Below are 26,812 nucleotides of genomic sequence, written 5' to 3' on the forward strand. Positions count from 1 at the left end.
CTGGCGCCGCGACTGTCTGCTTGCGTCTGGCGCCGTATAGTCGTATGTTCTGGTAATTTCCAGACGCGATATTCTAGAAGGACACGTCGGCATCAGCGAGAAGTGCGTGGCTATATAAGCCGTGGCAGCGCCAACGTAATCAATCAGTGCTAAGAGTAAACTGCTATAGTGTAGACGAGTTGTGAAATAAAAAGTTGTTGAATTAAATTAAACAGTGTTGATTTTATTTGTCAATCCAGAGATACGAACCTAACAAAGTAAACTAGCAAGCAGTAAATTCGTAACAATATCATACCGATATATCGTTATTTTTAAATAAAAATATCAATGTCGATATTGATATATTCAAAAATTACCGATACAATATATATGGATACTTTATTCCATTTCCGACATCCCTAAGCCGAAATAAAATGGCGAAATCGTTTGTAATCGCACGACCAACCCAAACACGATCCAACTAACACAACCAACTTGACAAAATATCAAAAAATGTTGATGTTCATCCAATCAGTTGGTACTACTCATACAACTGCCCCATATAGTACGTAACAATCAGTTGTACAATTCGATGAAATTGGTACAATAATTGGTGAGTGTATGCCTTGCATTACAGTTAATTGTAATGAAAATGTTTATGTGGCAACCTGTTATGCACACTCTTTGTCGGTAGATCTGAATGTGCGAATTGCAATTGTAGACTGTCCAAAGACGATGCAGAAAGTAATTTATTCAGTTGTCTCTTTTTATCACGTAGTGCATTGTCCTAGCGTTTCTTTGTTACTGTGTATGCAATACTATCGCAATATCAAAGCAATGAGTGGTGAATGACGAATTGTTTGGTATTGTTTTGATCGGTTAGGTTGAGAAGCCGTATAAATAATAATAATTCTTTAGACATTGTGAGACGCAACAATTTCAATAATGTAAGTTATTAAATAACAGTCTGTACAATTACTATTTTGGAATACATTGTCTTTTTTCCATAAACATAAACAGACAATGGTTATAAACAAAAATTTAACAAAACTAAAAATCACCAAAGTCGGCATTTTAAGTTTGGTGAATTGGTTGAAGTGCTGTGTTTGTAAATAAGTGTTATGTAAATCAGTGTTATATGTCAACAAGAACTTTGGATGCATACACTTGTGGCCCCGTAATTAAGTCACTTGTATCTCAATCTTTATAGTAATCAAAGTCATCCGTTTTTATTTTCGGAATAAAAGCAGTGTACGATTATTTTCAGAATGTTGTTGTTATTTCGTTAAAACAACAAATATTAATTAATAATCAAAAGTTTCGTTAATGTATACACATATTAATGCATTAAAGTGATTTTACTATGGACCTTGAATTAAATTTCGCAAGCATTGTCAATTTGTTTAAACGTTTGTTCAAATTATTTAATTTCTAAAAAAAATTATCCCTAACTCAGTTAGTCCTTGACTTCTTTGAGGTTAATACGCACTTCATATAAAAAAACGTTTAAGAAATGGTCAAGCAAATTTCCTGCGGCAAATTTATACAACAACATTTCAAAATGAAATATATTTCAAAATAATGATTTTAACTAATTTAGTATGAATTTAACTATTATTTTGAATTTCTTTCAAGAAACAATTGTTGATTTCATGTTTCTTCACAAAACCAGGTTTGACATATTTGGATTTTATTGAAAAAAAGTAATAAAAATTAGTACAAGATTTCTTTAGAGCTGCATACCAGCACAAGAAAATTTACCGCTAGAAATTTTCTTGACCATTTCCTAAGCGTTTTTTTATATAGAGTTTTTACATTTCATGAGAGCTGGATACTAAGCTTTAAAAACAAATTTTATATTTCAATGTTTTAGAATTTACTTTCGGCTTATAAAAGCGGTTAATAAGAATAGAAATGAAACTAATATTTATAAAGTTTCATTCTCAAATTTTTTTCAATCAGTTCTGATAATTGTTCCTCTTTAACTAATTGTGAATTTTTCTATACTCTTGAAACATGTTGCTACACTTTATAATAGTTTTGATCACATAACAATTGTACGTATCACCTAAAACTAATCGAAATGAATATTGGGTTATATACATATATGTATAAATGATCAGGTTGACGGGACGAGTATTAATCTGGGTGAATGCCTGTCTGTCCGTCTGTGCAAGCTGTAACTTAAGAAATCTTGATGAGACTCGTATGCGTAAAACCTGTAAAGTGTCATAACCAAACATTAATGGTTTTTGTTTTTCTAACAAAGCTTATGCCGAATATGTCGGTCAGCGTTGGAGTTGCTTGGATCTGATCCTCTGGTTGATATTTTACCCTTGTAAGGTATTTTCCTGACCTTGATTCCTGTAAGTTGTAAAAGTATAAAACGTTCGGTTGCACCAAGACTTAGCGTTTCCTTACTTGATTATTTCTTATAATTCGGAATAGTTTTTGAAATTTTTTGCATAAATAAAAATTAAAATATGTTGAACATGTAAACACTTTTTATAACTTTAATTGGTGCAGACTTTGAATATTGGTAGTTGGTATTGGAAGTTACTATGTATATAATGTAACAACAAATTTCGAACGCAGTAAAAGGTGAGTTTCTTTGGTGATGGTGAAAATTTTGTTTGCGAAAATAAAATGTCGACACCGAAAGTTGCTCATTAGTGTATTCTTTCAGACGATTTGGCAATATATATTTTTTTTTTATAAAGTTTTATTAACATACAAAATGGACGGTGGCGAACAGGAGCAGAGTTTCCGTTTAGGACCACTATCACCACAAGAAGTGAAACCAGACATTTCTATATTGAATGAAAACAATACTGGGGGATACTCACCAAAATCAGCAAGTCCTGTTTCTTTTGGTGTAATAGGTTTGCAATCAATGAATATGACAAATGCTGGCTCAGTAGCAGCGACAGTAGCGAGCCATAATCCTAACCAGATACAACATGGTACACAACAACAGCAACAGCAATATCCTCCAAATCACCCATTAAGTGGATCTAAACATTTGTGCTCCATTTGTGGTGATAGGGCAAGTGGAAAACATTATGGTGTTTACAGCTGTGAAGGATGTAAAGGGTTTTTTAAACGTACAGTAAGAAAGGATTTGACTTACGCTTGTCGTGAAGATAGAAACTGTATCATAGATAAAAGGCAACGTAATCGTTGTCAATATTGCCGGTATCAAAAATGTCTGGCGTGTGGAATGAAGCGCGAAGCTGTTCAAGAAGAAAGACAACGTGGCACAAGGTCACAAAACGTACGTTCGAGCGATGATTTTAATCCTAGTAGTTCTGTCCGTGATTTAACAATAGAACGTATTATTGAGGCAGAACAGAAAAGTGAACAACTTAGTGGAGATAATGCTATACCATTCCTTCGGGTTGGACCAAATTCCATGGTACAACCTGATTATAAAGGAGCTGTTTCACATCTTTGTCAAATGGTAAATAAACAACTTTATCAAATGGTTGAATATGCCCGGAAAATGCCACATTTTGCAGAATTGCAGCGTGAAGATCAGGTGCTTTTGCTCAAGGCAGGCTGGAATGAATTACTCCTAGCAAACGTGGCATGGTGTAGTATTGATTCATTGGATTCTGATTACGCTACATCTGGAGGTCATGATACTTCGTCAGGAAGGCGTTCTCCTATACGTCAACCTCAGCAACTTTTTCTTAACCATAATTTTTCTTATCATCGGAACAGCGCAATAAAAGCAGGTGTGGCAACTATTTTTGACAGAATTTTATCAGAACTTAGCGTTAAAATGAAGCGGCTTAACATTGATCGCTCCGAACTATCATGCTTAAAAGCTATTATTCTCTTTAATCCTGACTTACGTGGTTTAAAAGGACGAAATGAAATAGAAGTTTGTAGAGAACAAGTTTATGCTTGCCTTGATGAACACTGTCGTACAGAACATCCCGGAGATGACAGCCGATTTGCACAACTTTTACTTCGGTTGCCGGCATTACGATCCATTAGCCTTAAGTGTTTGGATCATTTGTTTTTCTTTAGAATTATGGGTGACAAGCAGTTAGATCAACTTTTCTATGAACAGCTTGACGCACCAATGTGTTAGGGAGTTAAAATTTTATCTATTGAAGTACTTGGTAAATTTCACAATGAATGTTAAACTATTTTCCAGCTGATAGATGTGATTGTTATCATGTAATGAAATTTAACTATCTGCTTCATTCTTCATGTTTTTTTTTTAACAGAATTATTTTTAATAAGTTACTATTTATTGTAAACAATTTTTGACAAGTAACTGTATTATTATAAAATGAATAAATGTCTTGTAAAATGTTAAAAAATCGTTAATATCTGAAGGGAAAAATGTATATAGTATTAAAGTATGACAATAAACTAACATTTTCAGACCTAGCAGTCCATCTTCATATGTTCTACCTTGTGTTTAAGAATATACTATGTATGTACATGTATAATTTTTTAAAAGGCTTAGGTGAATTTATATTTTTAAGAGTTTGTTCCTCGAGTGTTTTAATTTAATATGCATTTGAAGCCGTTACAGCTTTAACCCTACATAGGGTATGTAAAGTTTACCACGAATTTGGTAACACCCAGACTAAAACGTCGGAAACTGTATAAAATGTATATGTACATACAGTTATGGACAATAAAATAGAATCATCCGTGGTACTAATTTTCCGTTCTCAAAAAAATTATGAATTTGATTTAAATTCAACTAAGTTATATTTTTATTATGTACTTCATATCAAGTGCTATTGGTAGCAGTAAAAATATTGGAACAAAAGAATTCATAAATATTACAAAAACAAAGGTAAACAATATATTTCAAAAATTCGATGGACAAAAAAATAGAATCAAAAACTTTTTCAATAAAAAAAAAATATTTTTTTAAGGGAACTAATAGAAAAATTGGTAGTACATTGTAGTGTATTCTTAATCGTCTATTATAGATGCACATCTTCTAAGCATAGACCTAATTAGGCTACCGAAAGTGTTCTGTGGAACAGAATACCAGACCTTTGTACCTTCTCTCAGAATTCTGCTTTATTTTTCGGTTTAAGGGGTGCAATATTTTCTTTAACAATTTTCCGTAAGTTTTTGATGAGATTCAGATCTGCTGATTACTCTGGCCAAACCATAACGCTAGCACCATGATCTGAAAACCACTTTTTGGCAAGAACCGAAATATGTTTCGGGTCGCTCTCTTGTTGGAATTGCCAAAATGCAAAGCCAATTCCAGTCAGCATTTGAGAATATGAGATTATCTAAAACCTTAACGTGTATATGGCGGTCTATGTTTTCTTGTATTCAAAATATAGGTCCCGGAACACAATATGAGAAACAATACTAAACCATTATATTGCCCCCACAGCGTTTGAAAGACCTAGTCGTGTAGCGGACGCGCATTTCTTTGTTTTTTGGACGTCGGACTCATGCATAACTATCATTTCCTATCATATTAATTTTGCATTGAGACTATAAAATGTCGAACCATTTTTTCTTAATTTTCAGCTCCGCTCTAATTAATGTGTCGTTTTGCAAACTGAGTACGATTGTATCTATGCCTTTTTCTCAGCATTGGCACCTTTCGGGACCATGTGACAAAGCAATTTTTCTCCACAAGTCGTCTTCTTACTGTTCTCGAAGAAATTTTTGCAAATAATTCTTATTGAATGGCTGCAGAGGCCTTTAACGGTACGCGCATCGGCAATAATGCAATATTTCGAACGACTTGCGCAGTCATTTTTTTGTGATCGGGCTATTTTTTCAGACATTTTAAGGCATCAAACACAAATATTTGAGACATATTTCATATATTTGCAATTTGCCGTTACGCGTGACCCATTCCTTGCAAATTTTGGACGCACAATCTTTCCCCCTATAAACAATGTTTTGCTCGACCCATTTTTTTAAATAAATTCATAATTGTAATTGTATCAATTTCAGATCTCATTCCACAGATCTAATTAAGTTAATATAACTACTTTTTACGCTTTTTAAATTCAACATTTTTCATTTATGAAACTATTTCGCTATTGATTCTATTATTTTGTCACTAAGCACGAGGCACGCTATTTACAGTTTTTAAATTACAGTTAACTGTAAAACTCGACAATGCTATCTTTTCCTCTTTTTTAAAAGTACATATTATTGCCTTTGTTATTATGCCGAAAAGTTACTACATAGATGAAAAATTTCAAAAAAATTATGATATTGTTTCAAAGCAACACCTTTGATTCTATTTTATTGTCCATAACTGTATATAAATGATCAGCCTGTATCAGTTCGTTTTTTAGATATCGATTGAAATTTACATACGTTCTTTTTCTCACAACTAAGCTGCTCATTTGTTGTTGTTCCAACGATTATCAGTCCCCGTCAGGATGATAAGGGTTATCTAGGTTGTCGTTGACGTCATCTAGCGGGAGGCCCATGAAACGTGAGTTTTGACCGGGTCGGGCCAAAGCCAAAGGGGTGTTAGATGAGTGGGGCATGCAAAGAGGAGGTGCCAGTGACTTATTGCATGCAGGACATATGTTGGATATGTCGGGGTCTATTCTGGATAAGTAGGAGCTTAACCAGCTAAAGTATCCACAACGAAGCTGCGCAAGGGTCACTCGCGTTTCTCGCGGCAACTCGAGCACTTCGTCTGCAATGGGTGGTGATTTGATTCAAAGAACTCCATTCACTGGAAGGGAGTCGGTGAAGGTGTTGATAGCTCCACTGTGAATGGCGGTCAGTACTTGTCAGAAGTTAGATGCGTCCGTAGTCCGGTCGGCGTACTGTTCGTTGTCGTCGACGTAATTAAGGAATAACCTCTTGATGTTTCTAGGAGGCGGAGCTGCTCATTTGTCGGAATCATCGATATCGGACAACTGGAGCATGAAGCATACAAACTGACCGCTTAAACTCAAGACCTTGTATGGAAAACTTGTTTATTTGACAAGGTATCTTTAACAAATGAATTTTTTAAGGCTACATTCTCCGAACATATTGTTCAGTTCGGACCATGTGTACCATATAGCTATCATTCTTTTTATTCCCTTTTATACTTTAAAAATGCTCATGTGAAAGGTGTTATAACTTCGGTGCAGCCTAAGTTAAGGTTGTTTTCATCTAAAACGACTGTAGTGCCAACCGGTCGTCAATTTTAGATTTGTGACCTAAACATAATTTTAAAAGATTGCAACTCTGCTACCTAGAATAGATTTTCAAGAGCATAATTCTAAAGGTAAGGCTTGTATTGAACATAGCTGCATAAAGGTACAACCAATTTATTTCTTGATGCTTTTAACGCTTTATTGAAAGTTTTTGTTAAACGGCTACGTTATATTGACTAAAGGGCCCTAGAGGGTTCTAGAACATCGACGCTTAACTCTTCGTAAAAGCTTTGATTGTGAATACGAGGTATGACAACTAAGTAATGAGCCTGATTCGATGAAAACCGTATATTTGAAAATTATTCTACAACTCTGCCATCTCATTCAAAGTAGTCCCCTTGGGCAGCTATACAGCGATTCCAGTGCGTTTTCCATGGTAACATTTCTGGAACGCTTCGACTGGGATGTCCGCAAGAACCCTCGTTACGGCCGCTTGGATGTCCGTACTCGACTCAAAATAGGTTACTTTGACCACCGATTTTCTTTTAGGAAACAAAAAAAGTCACAGGGTGACATCTCGGGCGAATAAGGCGTTGATACGTTTTCGTTATCTTTCGAGTACTTGGCAATAGTAGACTTGATTCACAGTTTTCCCCGGTGGAACGAATTCTTTCTGGACGATTCCACGGCTATCAAAAAAGACAATAATCATCGTTTTCACCTTCGACTTGCTCATGCGAGCTTTTTTCGGGCGGGGGGCGCGCGGAGAAAACCATTGTGAGCCTGACACAAACAAGCTAGAGCGATGGTACATATATCAATGGAGAGGGGAGGGATGCCGGAAAAATAGAAAAAGAATTTCAAGGTCACAGGTTTACCACAAGCGCGCAAATATTCGGCCTGCAGAGTAAAAGAAATAGATGCACCATACCAGAAATAGAAATTGTCAAAAATTAAATTAGTACAAAGCTGACCAATATTGTTAGCGAATATCGAGCGCAATATCCGAATTTGAGAAAAAATTATATATTTGGAGATAATAAAGGTCTAAAATTAACAATCGAAAAGGGGGAGAAATTTTCTCATAACTATTGGTTCGAAAAAATAGTGTTAATTTGAATTCTATAATGGGTGCATCGATTTGTTGGTTCAAATTATTGAAATTATTATTGAAATTTCATTCAATTCAATTTATTGAAATTACTAAGAGTTTTATTTTAATTCAAGGTAAAATAGTGGATAAAATATGTAATATTTAAAAATAAATGTTCGAAAAAGAATTAATTTAAGGGGGTATTCTAGTCTAGAGGCACGAATTTCGAGCTGTTTCAACAATTAATAAAAAAGAAGCACTAAATATTTTTACTATCCGTTTTTTTATTATATGTATGTTTATTAAACTTAGAAGAGTACACAAATTAAATTTCAAAAAAAAAAAATTTTTTTTCATCGAGTTATGCGTCCTTGAAGAAAAGGGGGGAAAAAAGAGGCCGTGTCCTCATCGCCATGATTTCTACCCTTGTCGTCATCTGAAAAATAAAACAATGACAGATTTTTAATGAGTACGAATGTCGCTATGTCATGAAGCAGCAAAAATATTTTTTCATAAAGGTAGATTTTTTCACTAATTTTTCAATTTTGTCGATTTTTTTTTTTAATATTATAAATTTCAAATTTTTATTTTTTGTTGCTTCTATATTCATGCCAAATTTCAAATAAATCGACTGATTAGAACTTGAGATATTGTGGCTACCGCATGAAAAAAAGGAGTTTTGAGAAAAACGTGTTTAAAGTTTTACGTTATACGATATTCGCTCAACCGGTCTAGTTGCCACGTCACTAAAATGGCTATAACTTGTAAAATAATTTGAGTTTTGAAAAATCTCTTTATGGGAGATATTTTTGAATATCAAATTTTTTTCAAATTTCTATAGTAAATACCCCCTTAAACACTTAAACTTTTTAGTGACTTTTGTTGAACTAAATCTGTAATTCAGCCAACTGTGCGGCGCCCACGGTTATATTTTTTTTTTTGTACAAACTTTCAAAAAATAGATGAAAGCATTTTCCAGAAATTATTGGAGGCAATATAAATTTAAATGGCCATAGCCTTGCATTGTCATAAATGCTACATAAATATGTATGTTTAAAGGTATTAAATAAGGGAAACTTATTTTTAAATGATACATATGTATGTATGTATGTTTATAAATAAAAATTGCATATTCAAACCATAGCAGGTCTATGTATGTGAGCGAGATTGATTCGAGTGGGTGGTAATGTTATGAAACAGTTTACCTATAAATAAATATGGTGCACAGAGAAATATTTCACTTGTGAACCATTTTAAAGAAAATTAAAAGTGTATAGGTATTAAGATGAATATACTTATTTTATATAATATTTATGTATGTACTTAAGAATTGCTGATATTATTCAGAGCGTTCAATCCATGAATCGTGGCACTGCTTTCAAGAAGAAACATTACCATAGCACAGGAAGGATGGTAATAGTTCTAAATTTTTATATGCACTAAGTTTCGACTAAGTGGTATTTTACGAAAAAAAATATTACCAAACAATACAAACAGTGTCAAAATTGCATATCTAGATTTATGATATAAGCATACATATGTACATATGTATGTATTTACATATTTTTAGCTACATACACTTAAATATTTGTTTTGTTTTGTACGTATAGAAGACATACATATGTATACGTTTGTACATTTTTGCAGTATGCATAAGTACTTGCTTGTCAAGTCTCTCCTGTATTTGTTCGTTTTCCTCAAAAGAGAGACTGGGCCTCAAAGTGCGATCTCCTGCACTTGCCTAACGAGTCGCCCAGTGGTCGGAGTCATGAAATGGTATCAAAAAGTGAATATACATATTTACATGGCTACGTGTACTTACATACATGTGCATATGTACATATGGAGCTGTAAAGATACAAATAGTGAATTGTAAAAACGTTTTCATCTTCCTACCACTGAAACAATCTGGAGTTGGCATTGGACTTTAATTTCTCCGTTAGTTCGTCGCCCACCCACACATTTTCGGCATTTTTAAATTTATTTACAAGTAGGCACACATGTAGATTTGTATTGTATGTATGTAGGTGTGTACATTTGCGAAAACAAAATAGCATCTACATACCTCAGTCTTGTTTGAAGCACTTCATATTCTCACAAGCACGAGTATTTTACTCGTTATACCGTTTGTTTACTTGGAAATAAGCATACAAAGGTATGCACCTTCCTATATACATATGAACATATGTATGTAAGTAAAATATTCACATATGAACGAGTATAATTGAGCATCGGTAAGATTGCGGTGCGGCTGCAGCGCGTTTTTCATTGCTTTGGGGCGCAGTTTGTCCAAACGCAGATCATTGGCGCAACATTAGTTTTGAGTTGGCTACCAACGCGAGCGGGTCATTCTCTTTTCAAGCGAAACGTACTGATCCGACACGGTTTTTACTTATATCATTTTATTTTGTCTTAGTTTATTGACGACATACATACATAGTTACATATATACATACAAAATGTCTTTGTGGATATTTCAAATTGAAGCAAATAAAAAATAATTATTATTTATTTGTATTACAAGCATACATACATATGTACATACGCGTATGTTACTTATTATACATAAATGTATGTACATACTTTATGCATGCAAATACAATATTTATGTATGCATTTATATAAATAAAGACATATGTACATATGTATAAATATTAAATAAAAATAACAAATAAAATTAATTCGAAAAAGAGGAACTATTTTTAACGAGTGTTATACAACGACAGGGCCTTCCTGCCCATTTTTTCTATTATTCCAAACTGTGGACGAACTGTGTCAAAATGTTTAAATAAATAATATCTGTAGTGTTTATTCAAAGAAAGAAAAAATTAATAATTAATTTAAAAAATATTTCCCCAAGTTGTAGATTATTGTATTGTGCTAAAGAAGATTCTTTATACTTTTTGTTTATTTGGGATTTCAGATCTAATATTAAGCATACTCCGAACGAATTAAAGTACTTTAAGAACGCCCTTCTTACACCCTTCTAAATTTCAACCTTAAAAAATAAAATTTTCATGATTTTGCTAATTGGAACAAATCAACAATTCTAGAAACGAAATACTAAGAATTATTAATCAAAAACCTTCGATACGAAATTTAACGGATAATCACTGTAAAAAGCAAGCAACATGATGATGGAGAACGGACTCTCCATGGAGTATGGAGATGGCTATATGGAGCAGGAGGAAGAATGGGAACGCGAAGGACTTTTAGATCCCGCGTGGGAAAAACAACAGAAGAAGGTAAGTGACTATATTCTGTAGATGCTACTAAGCTTTAAGAATAATTACTTAGCACAGACGAATTCATCACGAAATGAGATCATTCACAACAATCGATTTTCTTGAAATCTAATTAGTTTTTTAAGCATGACCATTTTTCTAAAAATAACCTCAAAAATTTTTAAAATAGATTTTTCATCCTACATAGTATCGACTGATTTAGTATTCACACAGAGTTGATTTTTAAATAACACATAGTTTGTCTTCGCTACACTTTTTCAACATTTTTTCAATATATAAAAAATGTATTTCTTTTTAAATTTCATTTCATAAGCCCATTTATTTATATATATGAATATATGTATGTAACAACACACATATGAAGTTGTACAAATGTATATGTTTAGAAATATTATTCTTATTTTTTGTGTTTCGATTCCGATAAAGTCTAACGAAAAGAGCTTTTTATTTTTAAAAATAGATTCAACACGACACATAAACTAGTATACAAGTGTTTGGGGCTCTTACTTACTGAAATAAAATCACCAAATCTCAAAATTATGCATAAATTTTAATTTTTAGCTTATGAGTTTTTCAATGCTGCCTTCTAGATGTGTTCGAGACCACCTAGCACTTTTTTCTTCAATATTATTAGCCTCGAAAATATTATTTTTCACCACATTCCTTATATATAATCTCGCGAAAAGACACACGAATGAGCATGTATGAGTGTACGCAAATAAAATATGTGTAAAAGACAAAAAATTTCATTAAAAATTCTAAATTGTCAATATTATTAGTTGAGTGTTTCAAACTAAAGTCGATGTAATTTGTTAAGAATCTCTAAACCCTTGCAATGCTTGATTCTGAACTCTATGTGATTATAGATAAGTAGGTCTCCAAGATGGAAGTTTTCAACGCTTTTAATATAACGGTGTTGTTTGACGTTGACTAGTTACTGTCATTAACAATGTTCGCATATCCGTACATACATATGTGTACCAACTACAAGAAGCAATTTTAAGATAATCACTTCTCAGTGTACACAGTAAACCAACAACTCAAAAACGCTTGAACTGATAACAGTTGATATCTGCGCGCTCACACATGCCGTATTATTTGATACGAGTAAATGTGGCATAGCAGTTGAGGTGTTTTTGCGGCAAAGAAATTGTTCCATGGTTGAACACCTCATGTCAATGGTGTGGTGAATGGATGCTAAGAAAACTATTTGTTTGCCATACATTTGATAGATTTACGTGACTGGGAAGGGAACTACCATGACCTTGTAGCACTTTACAAATTTTGCAATAAAGGTGGTGCTTGCACATGTCGTTGGTTTCAATGAGCAGCTGCATTCAAATACTTTGTTTGTTGTGGATCTTAATGATACTATTTATATTAAATATTGCATTCCGTTTTGTTTTGCCTTTAATTTCGCAATCGAGTGCATATCGTAGTGTGAAATTTGAATATACAGGGAGGGGAGGGGAGAGAGTGGACACATTTGTCACAATTATCGACATGCACTTTAAACATTTTTGCACATGTAGCACCTGCTCAAAAGCCAATAGTCTTAGAATAGTTTCGCGAATGCCGTATAATTGTGGTGAAGCATAATGTGCATAATAATTATTAATGAATTGTGTGGCTGTCTAATCATCTCCGCCAGCTGTAGCAACTGCGACAGACGAAAATTCAATGAGCAGCGTCAAATTTCATTCGCCCAAAAATGGATTGCGGTGAAGAAGTGTGCGACGGTTCGAGCTTTGAGCTTTTAAAGCACATCAACGCATTTTCCTAGAGAGTATTCGAAAATATTGCTCAAAATTTGATTTTTTTGCGCATGCGCGTAACTAGTAGGTTGCCAATTTATAAACGTATGCTGGCAGGAATTTATAGGAGACGGTGTGGTCAATCAGAGTCTCGTGGTAATGCAGAGTGAATGGTTCGAACGGCGGATAAAAGCAACCGCTGAATTGTTTCCGTTCTGTACTAATCACATTCTTAATATGTAAAAACCAATTTATGTATGTCCATATGAAATATAAATGAAGACTGTATGTGTATGCAAAGTAACAAAGTGCGAGATATAAGTAATTAAATCAAAGAAATTAAGACTACCCATTTTATTAAGATATTAAAGAGCTTAGGTCTTGCTGAGTTCCGTCTCGTCAATACTTGGCCATTTTATTATTCTAATATATAAGTAAAATACATACGTACACTACTCATGCCGCAGAAATGTCTACGTTATAAATAAACTTCAATGTCCTTTCAGTTATAAGATTTTGCCATAGAATGTATAATTTTCTATTATTTCGAATTTTATCAGTTGTTGCCGGGGATCAAAATGTCTATGTGACAGATGTTTATTTAAAGAACAATAAATTTTAAATTATATTTTAAATCTAGAAATGTTTTATACAATTTGTCAAATGTTTATCTAATCTTTGGAGACGAGATTAAGACTAAGGGTTTATGGAAAATGGTTTAATCTTGAATGCACATGTATTATATGGGATAGTTCGAATAAGTCATACCTAAAAGGTATATACATATGTATATATTTTTCTACTCTTGCAACATATTGCTACAGAGTACTAATTAGTATGTTCGATAATGATTCGTATATTTTAGCTCCATCTACCGAATTTGTGCCGTTTTAGAACCTTTTCCTAGGAGCAAGAAAAAAGTTGGTAAAAAAAGTTCAAAAGCTGACATATTTTATTGTGGTTAAGTGGTCAGGGATGCTTTCTATCAGTAGCATTATTTACGAATTTGAATTTAATGAGATGCTGGTGGGAACTTTGGTCAAATCCAAGTCTTGCGTAGTGGACATACATATAGTACGTAGCGTATATTGGTGGCATGAAAACCCTTCAAATAAAAATGAAGGAGTCGTTTTGGAGGGTTATTAATAATCAATAGACCCACAAACAATGCAATAATTTAGTCAACCCTCTCGGAAATATGTGTGTAAACGAAAATTATATGTGTACAATACGCACATGCATACTGATATTGCCACATTATACCATTTATTCACATACATACATTTACTTACATATCCATATATAGAACACTTTATCCTACGATAGTTGGCTATAAAACGGTATATCTATTTTATTTACAAACTTATACTTAAGAGTTTGTTTAATTATGCCGTATAGTGAAATGAGTTGCCAATTCAAACTATCAGCTCTTCAATGGAGGTAGAACCTGTTGGTTGAATTTACCAAAACGGTAAACTTAGGAAACCGGATTGTTGTCGAATTGGTTCAGACTCGGCGAGATATGGTGTTGAAGCTTGTCTGGCCTCATGTTGGTGCATAATTGTTTTCATTGTTATTGTTGCACGTAGTGAATGGTTATAAGATACCAGTTGTGCTGCAAAACAGCCATAAACTGAATGCTGCATTTTGTCGTTATCAAAAGAAAGAAATCTGTTGCATTTCAATAGCGCGAAGAGAGAAAACAAGAATATTGGTTTGGGTGTAAGCCATTAGACGGGATTAGTCAGTTGCGTCTTTTCACCTCACAACTATGGCTAGCCATACTCATAGCCACACTGGCACACGGACACATTCATGCCTTTGCATCAGTGTGTGTGTACATACAATGTCAATGAATAGTGCAAAACGGCGATGCAATTGAGATCAATGCATAACGGATTGTGTTGGCTGCGGCTGCAACTCGTTTCGATTTGTATTGATGTGTTATATGCACATGCATGTATGTACGTTTTCTTCAACTGTTAGATACGCAGATACCGTTTTCTAACAGTCCTATTTAATTTGATCTTGTTTAATCTACAAAAGATTCGAATTAATTTTCTGAAGTTGGAATATTTTTATTCCCATACATATGTACATACATATGCATGCACTTAAGTACATGTATAGGTATACATTCCATATGTACAAATATTTCTAATCGCATATAGACTGTTTTACATGAACAATAAGCCCAATTTTTTGGCCATACAACGAGCTAATTTATTTCCTGTTTATGTCCTACAAGATGAAAATTGTCAAGTTTTGGTCAGAACCTGTACATACCAAAAAATGTAATTCAATGTTAGAGCAAAGGCATTGGTTAAATAAAATAACCCATTCGATTTCATCGATGAAAACCTATGTATGTATATGCAAACTACTTTCTGATTGTTTTGTTACCTTACTTCAGAATATCTGTATACATATGTAGATACATATGGACGCAAATGTTTTCATTCTGGGTGAATGGCATTTTTAGAAAATATTGCTTTTATAATAATTTTGCTCTTTACCAAGTGAACAGTGTAGAATAAAATATATTTAAAAAAAAAAATATTACTTTTTTTGAAATAAAAAAGTCCATACGTTCCTCTTTTGGATCAAATAAAGAAATATTCAAATTGCCAAATCACTTTCATTACTTCCAAATTAGAGTTTATAAGTTATGATTTCATATACGAAAAATATTCATACATTCGCCGTTTCAAATAATATACTTTATATACTATGTATATACATATGTAACCTACGCCGACAAAGTTCTTATCAAATCATAACAAACAAAAAATAATAATGAAAAAGTTGATTTTCCGATCGTTATCATGACATTTCTGCGACATTTCTGCGACATTTTTGCAGATTTTAAGATTTTTAATTTTTTGTTCTTTTGATTTTCATTTGAGTTTATTTGCTAATGAGAGATCCCATTTTCCGCATCTAAAAACAAAATGTTCTATATTAATTTCAATATAGGAAACTACTTAAAGGTCGGTTCTACTTGTACCCAGATGTGTACATACTTAATTGATTTGTTGTTCGGCCTATGAAACATTTAAATACATATAATTAATTTTAAAACGTTACTATTTTTATGGAAAAATACGAGACTTGGATTTGCATTAGAACAGCCGTATACGGACTTTATGTGTCTATAGCCGGCTGCCCAAACCTAATAATTTAGGTGGCGATAAATACATATATATGTATATATGTATCTTTTACTTGGAAAGTGATTATAATAAAATTTGTCCTTTAAATATTTGAAATGTGCCCAATATTAAGGGCTGTAAAGAGAAAATTGGAGGCTATACATTGGAAATTGTTACAAACTCCGGGCCTGGGAAGAATTATTACCGAGCTCTACTCGTTCACTGACAATAGTTATATATTTTACTCCGATTGATAAAGAAATATTCAAGGCAGTGAGCTTTCCGAACTCAAATTCAAATTTCTGTAAACATCAAACAGTTTCATACTTATTCATAAAACAACTATATTTTTTTTGTTGTTTTTACATTTACACAGACATTTACAGCGTGGTGCAATAGTCATTTGCGTAAGGCTGGAACATCAATCGATAATATTGACGAGGACTTCCGTAATGGATTGAAGTTGATGTTGTTGTTGGAAGTGATTTCCGGTGAAACTTTGCCAAAACCCGATCGTGGCAAAATGCGTTTCCACAAGATCGCGAATGTCAATAAGGCGCTGGACTTCATCGCATCGAAAGGTGTGCACTTGGTATCGATTGGCGCTGAAGAAATTGTCGATGGCAATTTGAAGATGACTTTGGGCATGATTTGGACCATTATTCTGCGTTTTGCTATTCAGGATATTTCCGTTGAAGAGATGACCGCTAAAGAAGGCTTGTTGCTATGGTGTCAACGCAAAACTGCTCCCTATAAGAACGTCAATGTCCAAAACTTCCACCTTTCATTCAAGGTAACTTCAAATGCATGCATAATTGTGTCCACTAATTCAGTTATACAAGTATATGTATATCTATTAAGTTATGTATACATACATACTAGTATAACTGAGTTAGGTGCGATAGGAGGATATATATTTATATGTATATACGCAATAGTGCCGCATCATGTTGATATTTTATATGCTTTATTATACAGGACGGTTTAGCATTCTGCGCCTTGATTCACCGTCATAGGCCTGACTTGATTGATTATTCCAAACTCTCCAAAGACAATCCATTGGAAAATCTCAACACTGCCTTTGATGTTGCTGAGAAATATCTTGATATTCCAAGGATGTTAGATCCAGATGGTAAGTAGATGGAGTTTTCAGGAGTCATTATATATTTACATACATATACATAAATCACCCTGCAAATATTTTTTAATGACATTTATTTGTGCTATATAAGTATCATCATTATAAGTATTCAACGTTTAAGACTTAAACTTAAACTGGTTTTTGTTTTTTTATAACTTTTCAAAAACCTCGAAACACTTCGTTAGATCTGATCAACACTCCAAAACCGGATGAACGCGCTATTATGACTTACGTGTCCTGTTACTATCATGCTTTCCAGGGAGCCCAACAGGTTGGAAATGTGACGCATGTACCCGAACCCACAAGACAATACACCTACGTCCCGAATTACAATGTGACTAAACTTCACATCAATACACTTATTCATTTTGTTCTTTTACAGTTTGTTTTTTGGAAAATGCAACCTTTATGCATAAATTATAAATAGCATTTAGGCGCTCTAGACATATTTGTGGAAAATTCTTAGTAACTACTTAGCATAATACGCTGCGCGCTAAACGCTACTCGCTCCTTATGCTCACTACTTTTACTTTTTGTATTGATACTGATTTTCTCTTTAACTTATTCATTTCGTTTTAACTTCTTGTGATGTGGCTTAAAAAACTACGCAGAGAACCAAAAAATCTCTTTCCTTCTCAAAATTTTGTTACATAACGAAATTTATTTTTGTTCTTGCATATATACAGTTTGAAGTAGTTCTGCCAATTTTAGAACTGAGTAGAATAAATAAAACACTTCAACTAATTGGCAGTTCTAATAGCAGTTGGGGCTTATATATCTTTAAAAATTTGTCGAAAATTAATTTTTATACTAAAGAAAACAAAAGACAATCCTTTGTTTAATGAACAATTATTTTTCCAAAAGGCAAATTAAAAACTCATAACACAAAAACGGATCAACAATGATTAAATGTTTTCCAAGGAAATCTGTGTGTGCATGCTAATTGGAGCAAAAGTTAAAATTATTTTGCTCTCAAACTAAATTCGAAATTTCCGTAACCTCTAAAATGCACACACACATATACTCAATCGAGTGAATCAATTGAGGCAAATTTGATATGATTAATACGATTATAGTCTAGTACAGGTATCGTCATTGTATTGATCCGTAACCATCGATCATCGCTTCATTACATGTCACCTGTTGCCTGAATGTTCGAATGAATTTTTTCGATTGTTTTACAAGTGCACACATTTCTAACAATAAGTTGCATGCTATTTGCGTTATTTTTTACTAAGTTTACAGGTTTTGCGATTACTCACGAAGTGTTGCTTTGATAATTTTGCAATGATGATTTTGTTAATACAAATTCTTTAAAAATGCTGCTTGTTTTTTGTTTGAAATAAATGTACTAACTTGTGTTCTGTTTGTTGCTTTTCTTACTTAATTCCTAACAGACTTGCAGAATACTGCGCTGCCAGATGAACGAGCAGTTATGACGTACGTGTCATCGTACTATCATTGCTTTAGTGGCGCTCAAAAGGTCGGTGCTCGTTACAACATATTTGCAACCATTAACCTCTATGGGGATAACACTCTCAAAAACCACTAGCGGATTCACTAATTAGAACTATAAAACGATTTATTTCTGAATGCAATGCTTGATTGCGGTATACGTACATATCATATATAAAATATATGTACATAAAAGCCTACAAATTTTGTGCAGACTTTATTGCTTGGTCAGGGATTGAGTAATCAAAATTTAAATTTAATTGAATTATTACAATCTGATAGTGTTGTCCCCCTAAAGAGTATTTTAATTGACATTCAAGTGAATTTTAACTGGAATGGTATGTACATAATGTACTAGAATACCCAATTTTAATTGCTTTGTTAAACTTAAACATTTTCTTCTAAGTTATGTTGAAAGCGTTCATTCTAATACGAAATAAATGAAAATGTGTGCAATGCAGATAAATGCTTATAATAATGTATCTTATCAATTGCCAGGCGGAAACCGCAGCTAACCGTATTTGCAAAGTGCTTAAGGTGAACCAGGAAAATGAACGTCTTATGGAGGAGTATGAACGACTAGCAAGCGATGTAAGTAATATATTTAGTCCAATAATAAAGGCATGTTGCATTCATATTTGATTTCGTACTTGCAGCTTTTGGAATGGATACGCCGGACTATGCCATGGCTAAACTCCCGCCAGGCAGATAATTCTTTGGCTGGTGTTCAAAAAAAATTGGAAGAATACCGTACTTATCGTCGCAAACACAAGCCGCCACGTGTTGAGCAAAAAGCAAAACTCGAAACTAACTTCAACACTTTACAAACGAAACTCCGTTTATCCAACCGTCCAGCCTACTTGCCAACTGAGGGCAAGACCGTCGGCGATATTTCAAACGCCTGGAAAGGTTTGGAACTAGCCGAGAAAGCTTTCGAAGAGTGGCTTTTGGCTGAAACGATGCGCTTGGAACGCTTGGAGCATTTGGCTCAAAAGTTCAAGCACAAGGTACATATGTCGTGTTATCCTGTAGAAAATCCCACAAATTACATTTATTTTCATTTCAAAGGCTGATGCCCACGAAGATTGGACACGGGGTAAGGAGGAGATGTTGCAGTCTCAAGACTTCCGTCAATGTAAATTGAATGAGTTAAAGGCGCTCAAAAAGAAGCATGAGGCTTTTGAATCCGACTTAGCCGCTCACCAAGATCGAGTAGAACAAATTGCAGCAATTGCTCAAGAGTTGAAGTGAGTAGAACCTAGAATTATTACGTATTTTAATACTTTTATTAGTGTTACTAATAAAACTGGGGAACACAATTTTTGTTGACTTCGATTTAAAACTTGTTTTTGAGTCACATTTGGCCTCTGAATCCAAAAATAACCTCGTTTTTTGTCTAGCACATCAACTTTTTAAGCTACAGAATACACTCTTTTTCCCAATAGTCATATAAAATATCCTTACGAAACAAAGTAAAGATGAAAAATTATACTGAATATACTGTTAAAAAATTGTAATTTAATTAGAACAAATGGTATTAAATCACATTTTTTGTAATGTGAAATTGTCATTGTAGAAGGGATAACATGGTTTTCTCAAACCCGACATCAATATTACGGTAAAAATTTCTCTTATAACTCTTTCTGGAGTGTTCAGTTTGTGGACAATCTCGCTTGATGCTCCAACAATAGTCAGCCATCGTGTGCTCATCGCATCTTCCCTGATACCGAGCCTCCATGGTTTGCAGGTCTTGGTGAAAACGCTCTCCCTGCTCATCACTGACCGCACCAAGGTTTGTGGGGAAATTGGCGAGATGACTATGTAGAAAATGCAATTTGATGCTCATATTGTAACCTAGCCTTTTGAAACTCTCCAAGAGTTGGTTGATAATGTCAATGTAGTTCTCTGCTCTAGTATTTCCAAGAAACTCTTTGATAATGGTTTTGAATGTTATCCAAGCGTTCTTTTGGAGTTCTGTCATTGTTTCGATGAAATGTTCATCTTTAACGAGTTGCCGAATCTGTGGATCATTAAATACACCAGCCTTTATCTTTTCAAAAGACAGTCCAGGAAATCAGAGGACAAACTGTTTCATGAGCCCAAGCTTTATATGTAGAGGTGGGAATACAATGTTCTTCCTGTCGACAAGTGGTTGATGTAGAATGTTCGGATCACCAGGTTTTAGCTCAGAACTTGGCGGCCAATTCGACTGCACCCAATGCTTCTCACGAGCTCTGCTGTCCCACATACACAAAAAACAGGAATACTTCGTGTATCCTCGTTGCTGACCAAGAAGGAAGCATTCAACTCATTCTGATCAAATCCCTTTCGAGCAGAGTCGTCTTCAATTTCAAAGTCTTCATCGTTGGAGTCACTTGAATCATCGCTTTCATGTATTTCTGATAGGGGTAGTCCTTCGAAAACTGGCACTGGGATTTCAGCTGAATGAGGCACTGGGCGTATAGCCGATAGTAAACTAGGATACTCTATCTAGGATACTCTATCTTACATTTATTCACGTGGTCCCTTAGTCCACATTCGTAAACTCTCGACACACTGCTTGTACACCTTGTGAGGGGCCCAAGCTTTATCCTGATCACCGATTTTCATTTTAAAATACGCTAAATAGGCTTGCCTGACAAATGGACCAATGTTTCTCCTTTGACTTGGAATAGTAAAACTGCCACAAATATAGCAAAACGAACAGCACTGTTTATACACCTTCGACGTGAAATGCCAGAGACAGACATGATCTAAAGGAAAGAGAAGTTGTTCTCAGAAATAAATGTAAAAAAATCCTTGTTTAAAAAACCGGACGTAACGTACACAAATAACGTCTCACCACACAATCTCGCGCGAAACTGAACTTGCTCGTATGGGAAGAAGAGAATGACGCCGTAGGTCACCAACGGCAGGTTCATACATGTCCCAACTACCGTCTAGACGATTTTCGCCACAAGCAAGAACCTGCTGCTATTCTCCTACAGCGATATTCACGTATTCCAAATAAAAGAAATTAAACTTCCGTCTATAAAAGAGCGTACCGTTTTATGATCTAAGCAGCACACTGCAGGGAGTGGTCCCATTACTATAAGCTGTAGCAAAAAAACTTGACGTGATAGAAGAATACTGACTTCGGATTTGAATTTAATATGCCTAAATAGCTCTAAAACAGCTGTAAAATCGAAAGCAACAAAAATTTTGTTTCACATTGTTCCCCAGTGTAATTGGTTTAGGTCAGCCTATATACCTAAAAAGGCAAATTACTCTGAGAGTAAGCAAGAAGCAATCAAATTTCTTTTTATTTTTGGATATATTAAACATGTGTACTGAGATCAATTTCGGAAACTTGGGGAATTCTAAAAATTGCCAAATTTTCTTTATCAAAATGCGGAGTAGTAAATTGTTTATATAAAGAAAATCATTACCCCGTCTGAAAAATGCAGTTTCAAGAAAGTCGTGTTTAAAGTAGTATAGTATGTGATATAACAGATTGATCCAAACGCTTCCACAATACAAAGGATTTGACATTGAAAAGTTTTCTTAAAATTTCGCATTGATCGTTGTTCAAGGTAACCCTACAATTTCCAAGGAAATTTTTTACCACCACCAGCTGCATACAAACAACAATTAAAATCAAGTCCTTTTATGGAAAACTTTTTTATTTGTGAAGGGTATTTTAGTTTAATTTTATTTTAGCAATATAATATGTAGTTTTATTCATCTAATGGTTGTTTGTATCACCCAAAACTAATCGGGACAGATATTGAGTTAAATATTACCTAACATAAGCATTTCGAACTTTCGGTTTGATTTTTACCATATTTATCGGTCAATATGAAAGATATATTAGCAGAAGTGAAGGTTTAATATTGGATACATTAAAGTTTATTGCCGGAAATGTATGAAAGCATCTCAAATATGTATTCGTTGCACTTTTTCTCAACACTTTAGCTATTCTGTTTTTTGTTTTTATGTTTTATGTTCTTTTTAATTTGTTATGAATGCCTGAACGTCGTTCGTCATAAAACAAAGCAACCGCAATTCCTGGCGATGCATCTGCCAAAACGATTTTCCGCTGTGATATTATAAATGCCTTGCCGGTTCCACATGAACCTCCTTGTTGATTAAAAACAATCGTATAATCCATATATTTAGGTACCTTATATACATATGTAAAGAAAAATTACTGTATTTGTATGTTACATTTTTTTTAAGTAAAAAAATTATCCTCATGGTTCTTACAAGACTATTGAACATGCTTATGATTTGAAATAAAATTATTTTAAATATGACTTGTTTTAACTTTAACATAAAAAGCCTATGCCCGGCCCCTGGTTCTAAGCTACTTCCCCATCAATATTCAGCCAAATCGGTTCAGACGTTCATTAGTTACACATAAATTGTGTAACTAACACTACTTCTACATAATTGGTCTAGACCTTGCACTAAACTCCATTTCCCTAATATAATAAACTCCGATTATGTTTTTGACTTTTTCCTTAAATATCCCCCAATATACTTATTAATTTTAGCACTTTCATTGAGTTTATGTCTTATTGATATTAAATAGGTTGATCGCTAACACAGAGCAAAATGTTGTAATGAAACAAAGTGAGTCCTCGACTTATAATTCGATCCAATCGGTTTCTTCGAATAATCCATGTTTAAATCCTACGCAACTAATTTTATTATACAGTTATCCAACACCTGCAAATACATATTACCCAGGCTTTGATCATTTGCGAGGTTATAAATTGTTCGAAAACTACTCGTATTTAGTAAACGCTTAAAGTCGTGACTTAGTCCGTTTTAGTTATGTAGAAACGAGTGTCGTGGGAGTGATTTGTGGCCGTAAGAAGAACGAATGGGTCGTTCTATAGAATACGAAATCATAAGAACTCTTTAAGCAATTTATTAATTAAAAAAAATTCAAAATATTAACGCAAATTGCAAAAATTGAATGATAATATAGTTTTTGTAATTAATGTTATCTCCTTTTGTTTCTTAGCACTCTGGAATATCATGACTGTGTTTCTGTTAATGCTCGTTGCCAGCGTATCTGTGATCAATGGGATCGCTTGGGTGCGCTCACTCAGCGTCGTCGTACGGCTTTGGATGAGGCCGAACGCATTTTGGAGAAAATTGATATCCTGCATTTGGAGTTCGCTAAGAGAGCCGCTCCATTCAATAACTGGTTGGATGGCACCCGTGAAGATTTGGTTGATATGTTCATTGTACATACAATGGAGGAAATTCAAGGTCTCATACAGGCGCACGATCAATTCAAAGCCACATTGGGAGAAGCTGACAAGGAGTTCAACTTGATTGTGAATTTGGTACGTGAAGTAGAGTCTATCGTTAAGCAACATCAAATTCCTGGAGGACTGGAGAATCCCTACACAACACTTACTGCCAATGACATGACCAGAAAATGGAGTGACGTTCGTCAGTTGGTACCTCAACGCGATCAAACTCTTGCGAACGAGTTGCGTAAGCAACAAAACAATGAAATGCTACGAAGACAGTTTGCCGAAAAGGCCAATATTGTTGGACCATGGATTGAACGACAGATGGATGCTGTTACTGCTATCGGAATGGGCTTGCAAGGTTCTCTTGAAGACCAATTACATCGCCTTAAGGAGTATGAACAGGCTGTGTATGCTTACAAACCTAACATTGAAGAATTAGAAAAGATCCACCAGGCTGTACAAGAATCGATGATATTCGAAAATCGTTACACTAATTACACAATGGAAACATTGCGAGTTGGCTGGGAGCAATTATTGACTTCCATCAATCGTAATATCAATGAGGTGGAAAACCAAATTCTTACACGTGATTCTAAGGGAATCAGCCAAGAGCAATTAAATGAGTTCCGCTCCAGTTTCAATCACTTTGACAAGAATCGTACAGGCAGACTTACACCTGAAGAGTTTAAATCATGTCTTGTCTCCTTGGGTTACTCTATAGGAAAAGACAGACAAGGTGAAATGGACTTCCAAAGAATTTTAGCTGTTGTCGATCCCAACTCCACTGGTTATGTGCATTTTGATGCCTTCCTTGATTTCATGACACGCGAAAGCACAGATACCGATACCGCTGAACAAGTTATTGACTCATTCAGAATCCTCGCAGCCGACAAGGTACGATATACACATATTAACAATTATAAATTAATAATTATTAAAAAAATTCATATTTCAGCCATACATATTACCAGATGAACTTCGACGTGAACTCCCTCCAGATCAAGCGGAATACTGCATCCAGAGAATGCCACCATACAAAGGACCAAATGGAGTGCCCGGCGCTCTTGACTACATGTCCTTTAGTACCGCACTGTATGGCGAAACTGATTTGTAAAAGAGAGGTGTCAACAATACCGGAAACATCGAAAATTCACGACAGGACGCAAAATCGGTAGTACTCATGTTATTGCGAAGCCACGAAGTCATTAACCAGCAAAGCAGTGAAATGAAAGCGTTTCCTAAAGTGTAGTTTTCATACATTATATTTCCGGATTTCTGACAATTTTTTTAACTATCATTACTAACAACCATCAGAACGGTTTTCTTAGTTCAATTCAATAATGTAAAATTTTGTTGTGCATATCGAAGTACATATCTAAATACCTGGGATAATGAGGGCAAAACAATAACTCTGTGCATTCAAATGCATATATATGTACGTACACTCGCCCAAAATGCTTGCCATTGCCATGTTTAAAATCCTAAATTCAATCGTGATTATACATATATACAAATTTCCTGAATATACGTTTTAGACGGGATAAAATATTTGAAAGAACTTGGACTGTTGTTTGGACAACGACGATGCGTATTAAATAGATGATTATGAGGATAATTAAAAGCAAGAAATATAAAATCAATTAAAATTCTCAAATACATTTCTTGGGCGAATAATATAAAATATATTTATTTTTTTGGAAATTTTTGTTATATTAATTTAATATTTATTTTGAGATTATTTATAATGATTTCATAACTCTTTATTTAATTCTAAATACGTTTTATATAATTATTATATAAACTTAGTATATGTTACAATGATTGAGAAAAAGAGAATAGAGGGCATTATATGATAATTTGTAAGGATTATAGAATGTTCCGATGATATCAAAATGAAGAACATCCATCAAACATCCATTAAAGTCAAAAAATATACTTTTGTATATTAGATCTTCTGTCAACTATACATACATAAATTTGTGAGTTTAAAATAATCACATGAAAGAGATAAAAAATAGAAGTTCTCTTGTTTGTTTTTGGTTTATATTCGAATTTGGGTTACTTAGTATAGCTTCTGCAACTCCGTAGTTTTTTTTACATACAAGGAAAAAAGTGGTTTCATTTGCTTGCGGAGGTTCATTGTGTGGACTGCCGCAATTCTGATAAGTTAGAAAAGGGTGTAGTGTTGGTTTCCTGCCTTTAATTGTACAACGTATACAATTAAATACTAGAAGAAATGCGGTTATTTGTATACATTTGAAATTGCTCTGTCAAATCACAGGCAGAGGATTTTGTTACTTTGTGTGTTTAAGGAATGTCCTAAGGAACCTAACCTAACCTATAAAGATAGTAAGATAGTAAGAGTGAGTACAGCTTTTGTTCTTATATATCGTCACCTAAAATGCAAAATAACGTAACAACATTATCGAAAATTTACAGTGGCGTGAATGAAACACGAAATAAAATCGAACAAGAGTGAAACAAATTTTAATATAGGTTAAAACTGGTTCATACATGAGCGCAGAACCTGAAATCGTTGGACATATGTAATATTTTGTATGTAATTTGAAGTAGTGAATTATAATCAATAGGATACTCAATTTCGAATTTTTTGATGATACGTTATTTT

General features: G+C 34.0%; 2 protein-coding genes and 1 long non-coding RNA gene across 16 annotated transcripts; 2 read left to right on the top strand and 1 right to left on the bottom strand.

Annotated features, from left to right (window-relative positions):
* The first annotated feature begins 810 nt into the window (after nt 1–810).
* On the top strand, nt 811–26,203 carry LOC105225618 (alpha-actinin, sarcomeric). 14 transcript variants are annotated; one of them, XM_029550723.2, is made up of 10 exons: nt 811–926; nt 11,238–11,429; nt 16,712–17,128; nt 17,314–17,467; nt 18,874–18,959; nt 19,430–19,522; nt 19,588–19,938; nt 20,000–20,178; nt 23,943–25,077; nt 25,139–26,203. In XM_029550723.2, exons 2-10 carry the CDS (start codon nt 11,316–11,318, stop codon nt 25,295–25,297), a joined length of 2,688 nt encoding a protein of 895 aa, XP_029406583.1. In that variant the 5' UTR covers nt 811–926; nt 11,238–11,315; the 3' UTR covers nt 25,298–26,203. The 14 variants fall into 14 exon arrangements, with proteins under 14 accessions (XP_029406583.1, XP_029406579.1, XP_011202485.1 ...); XM_029550719.2 differs by having other exon boundaries at nt 816–926; nt 11,108–11,429; XM_011204183.4 differs by lacking the exon at nt 18,874–18,959 and adding an exon at nt 17,662–17,810 and having other exon boundaries at nt 903–926.
* LOC105225648 (protein ultraspiracle) lies at nt 2,585–3,798 on the top strand. The gene is made up of 2 exons (XM_019990237.3): nt 2,585–3,439; nt 3,498–3,798. The coding sequence occupies exons 1-2, from the start codon at nt 2,597–2,599 to the stop codon at nt 3,555–3,557; spliced, it is 903 nt and encodes a 300-aa protein (XP_019845796.2). The 5' UTR covers nt 2,585–2,596; the 3' UTR covers nt 3,558–3,798.
* Nucleotides 8,484–10,234, bottom strand: LOC125778513 (uncharacterized). Its single transcript, XR_007422763.1, has 2 exons — nt 9,508–10,234; nt 8,484–8,620 (listed from the first exon to the last, which is right to left on the bottom strand). It is a non-coding gene; the product is annotated as an uncharacterized LOC125778513 (long non-coding RNA).
* Nucleotides 26,204–26,812: the final 609 nt, after the last annotated feature.

This window comes from Bactrocera dorsalis, chromosome 4, assembly GCF_023373825.1.
Source record: "Bactrocera dorsalis isolate Fly_Bdor chromosome 4, ASM2337382v1, whole genome shotgun sequence".
Lineage (NCBI taxonomy): Eukaryota > Metazoa > Arthropoda > Insecta > Diptera > Tephritidae > Bactrocera > Bactrocera dorsalis.